The sequence below is a fragment of the Alligator sinensis genome, unplaced genomic scaffold (genome assembly GCF_000455745.1).
Source record: "Alligator sinensis unplaced genomic scaffold, ASM45574v1 scaffold119_2, whole genome shotgun sequence".
Taxonomy (NCBI): Eukaryota; Metazoa; Chordata; order Crocodylia; family Alligatoridae; genus Alligator; species Alligator sinensis.
In genome coordinates, this window is record NW_005842242.1 from 647,995 (window position 1) to 649,504 (window position 1,510).

The window sequence follows — 1,510 nt, forward strand, 5'->3', positions numbered from 1 at the left end:
AATGCCCATCTGTTGCACTGTACACTTGCTCTTTTTCTTTCCTTGGAAGTCTAACTAGCCCTTTTTACACCTAGCTCAGGGTATACACCAGTGACAAATTGTCACAGTTAGCAAATGAAAGCAAACAGTTTAAGCCCCAGTAAATACATTTATGACGAACATTTATGATGAAGGTTTGCAGCTAATTGATGCAGTTACGCTGATGGACAGTTGTTTCATGGGCACCAGGTTGCAGCCCCTCTGTGTTTGTACTGGTACCACACAGAAAATAGTGTCAGCCCAGCTAAGAGTCTATAAAATTAATTTCTCCAGTAACTACAAGGATATCCTCTGAAGGGTTTCTCCACACTTTATGGTATTTTATGTGGGTTGTTTGGCCAGGCACTGCTCAGCAGTGTTCAGAAGTTATCTTGCTACTGGCTGATCAGCCTCTCTTTCTCTCTCTCCCCCATAGTTACAAGAGGCCCCGTGCTATAGTTATTAATCTGGTAACTGAGCATCTGTCTTAAGTACCGACATGAGAACTGGGATAAGCTGTAAATGGAGAATCTTCCAAATTGTAGGAGCAGATTTACTACTTGTGAATATAGGTGGTAAACAGTCTAAACAACTGTCTAAACTCCTTGGGCATTTATACACATACTTTTTTCCCGCAACATGCTGGAGATCCGCTGCACTGCAGGCGAGCTGAGGCGAACTGCGCTGCGCTGCGCTGCGCTGCGTGCAGTTGTATGAGCAGCGAAATGCAGGGCAGCGCACAGACCATGGTGCTGGTGCGCTTTTGAACTAAAGCACCTCCCAGGTATTTTAGTTCAAAACCATGCTGCCGCCGTTTTCTCAGTGCTGATGTGCATTTTGCCGCTTATACAACTGCAAGCATTGCCGTGCTGGGTGCTTTACAAATTGCCCGACGCTGTGGTGCTTACATGTGTAAGAATGCCCCTTGTTTCCTGGTTTCTAACCGTTGAAAAATCTGTGAGATGTTCTGTGTTTGATACTTAAACAAACTTAATCTTCTCTGTAAGGGACATCAGTCCATCTCAAGGAGCATTTTAACAGAATATAAAAGTATATGATGGATTGTATAGAGCACTTGGAGGCACTAGATAGAGTTGTGCTCTATACATTGGAGTTGTTTAAATAATTAACTTGCCTCTATTTTTTCCCCTCCTGCTGTGCTCATTAGTGGATTGCTGGGATGGTCCTGATGGGAAACCGATAATTTATCATGGATGGACTCGGACAACAAAAATCAAATTTGATGATGTGGTGCAGGCCATCAAGGATCATGCGTTTGTCACATCTGAGTAAGTTTTTCTTGACTTCGTAGGCTGGTGTTTCCTTACTGTCCATGTTGGATTCATGAAAAGGCCAAGATGTCTATATCTTCCATAGCATGGTTTTTGTGATACTCCAGGAGACACAAATCTCAGTATATTTAAGTTGCAGGAGAGGGCCCATGACATTTCAGGGTGCTGCTGGGAGAGCTAGAAAATACAAAAGACGCTCT

General features: G+C 43.4%; 1 protein-coding gene across 3 annotated transcripts in view; it reads left to right on the plus strand.

Annotated features, from left to right (window-relative positions):
* PLCG2 (phospholipase C gamma 2) overlaps positions 1-1,510 on the plus strand; it is an 81,358-nt gene that overhangs the window by 45,002 nt on the left and 34,846 nt on the right. For all 3 annotated transcript variants that reach the window (XM_006027439.3, XM_025208640.1, XM_025208641.1), the window contains one exon: positions 1,187-1,307. In XM_006027439.3, coding sequence (XP_006027501.1) covers positions 1,187-1,307 — 121 coding nt within the window. The remainder of the gene's footprint in view (positions 1-1,186; positions 1,308-1,510) is intronic.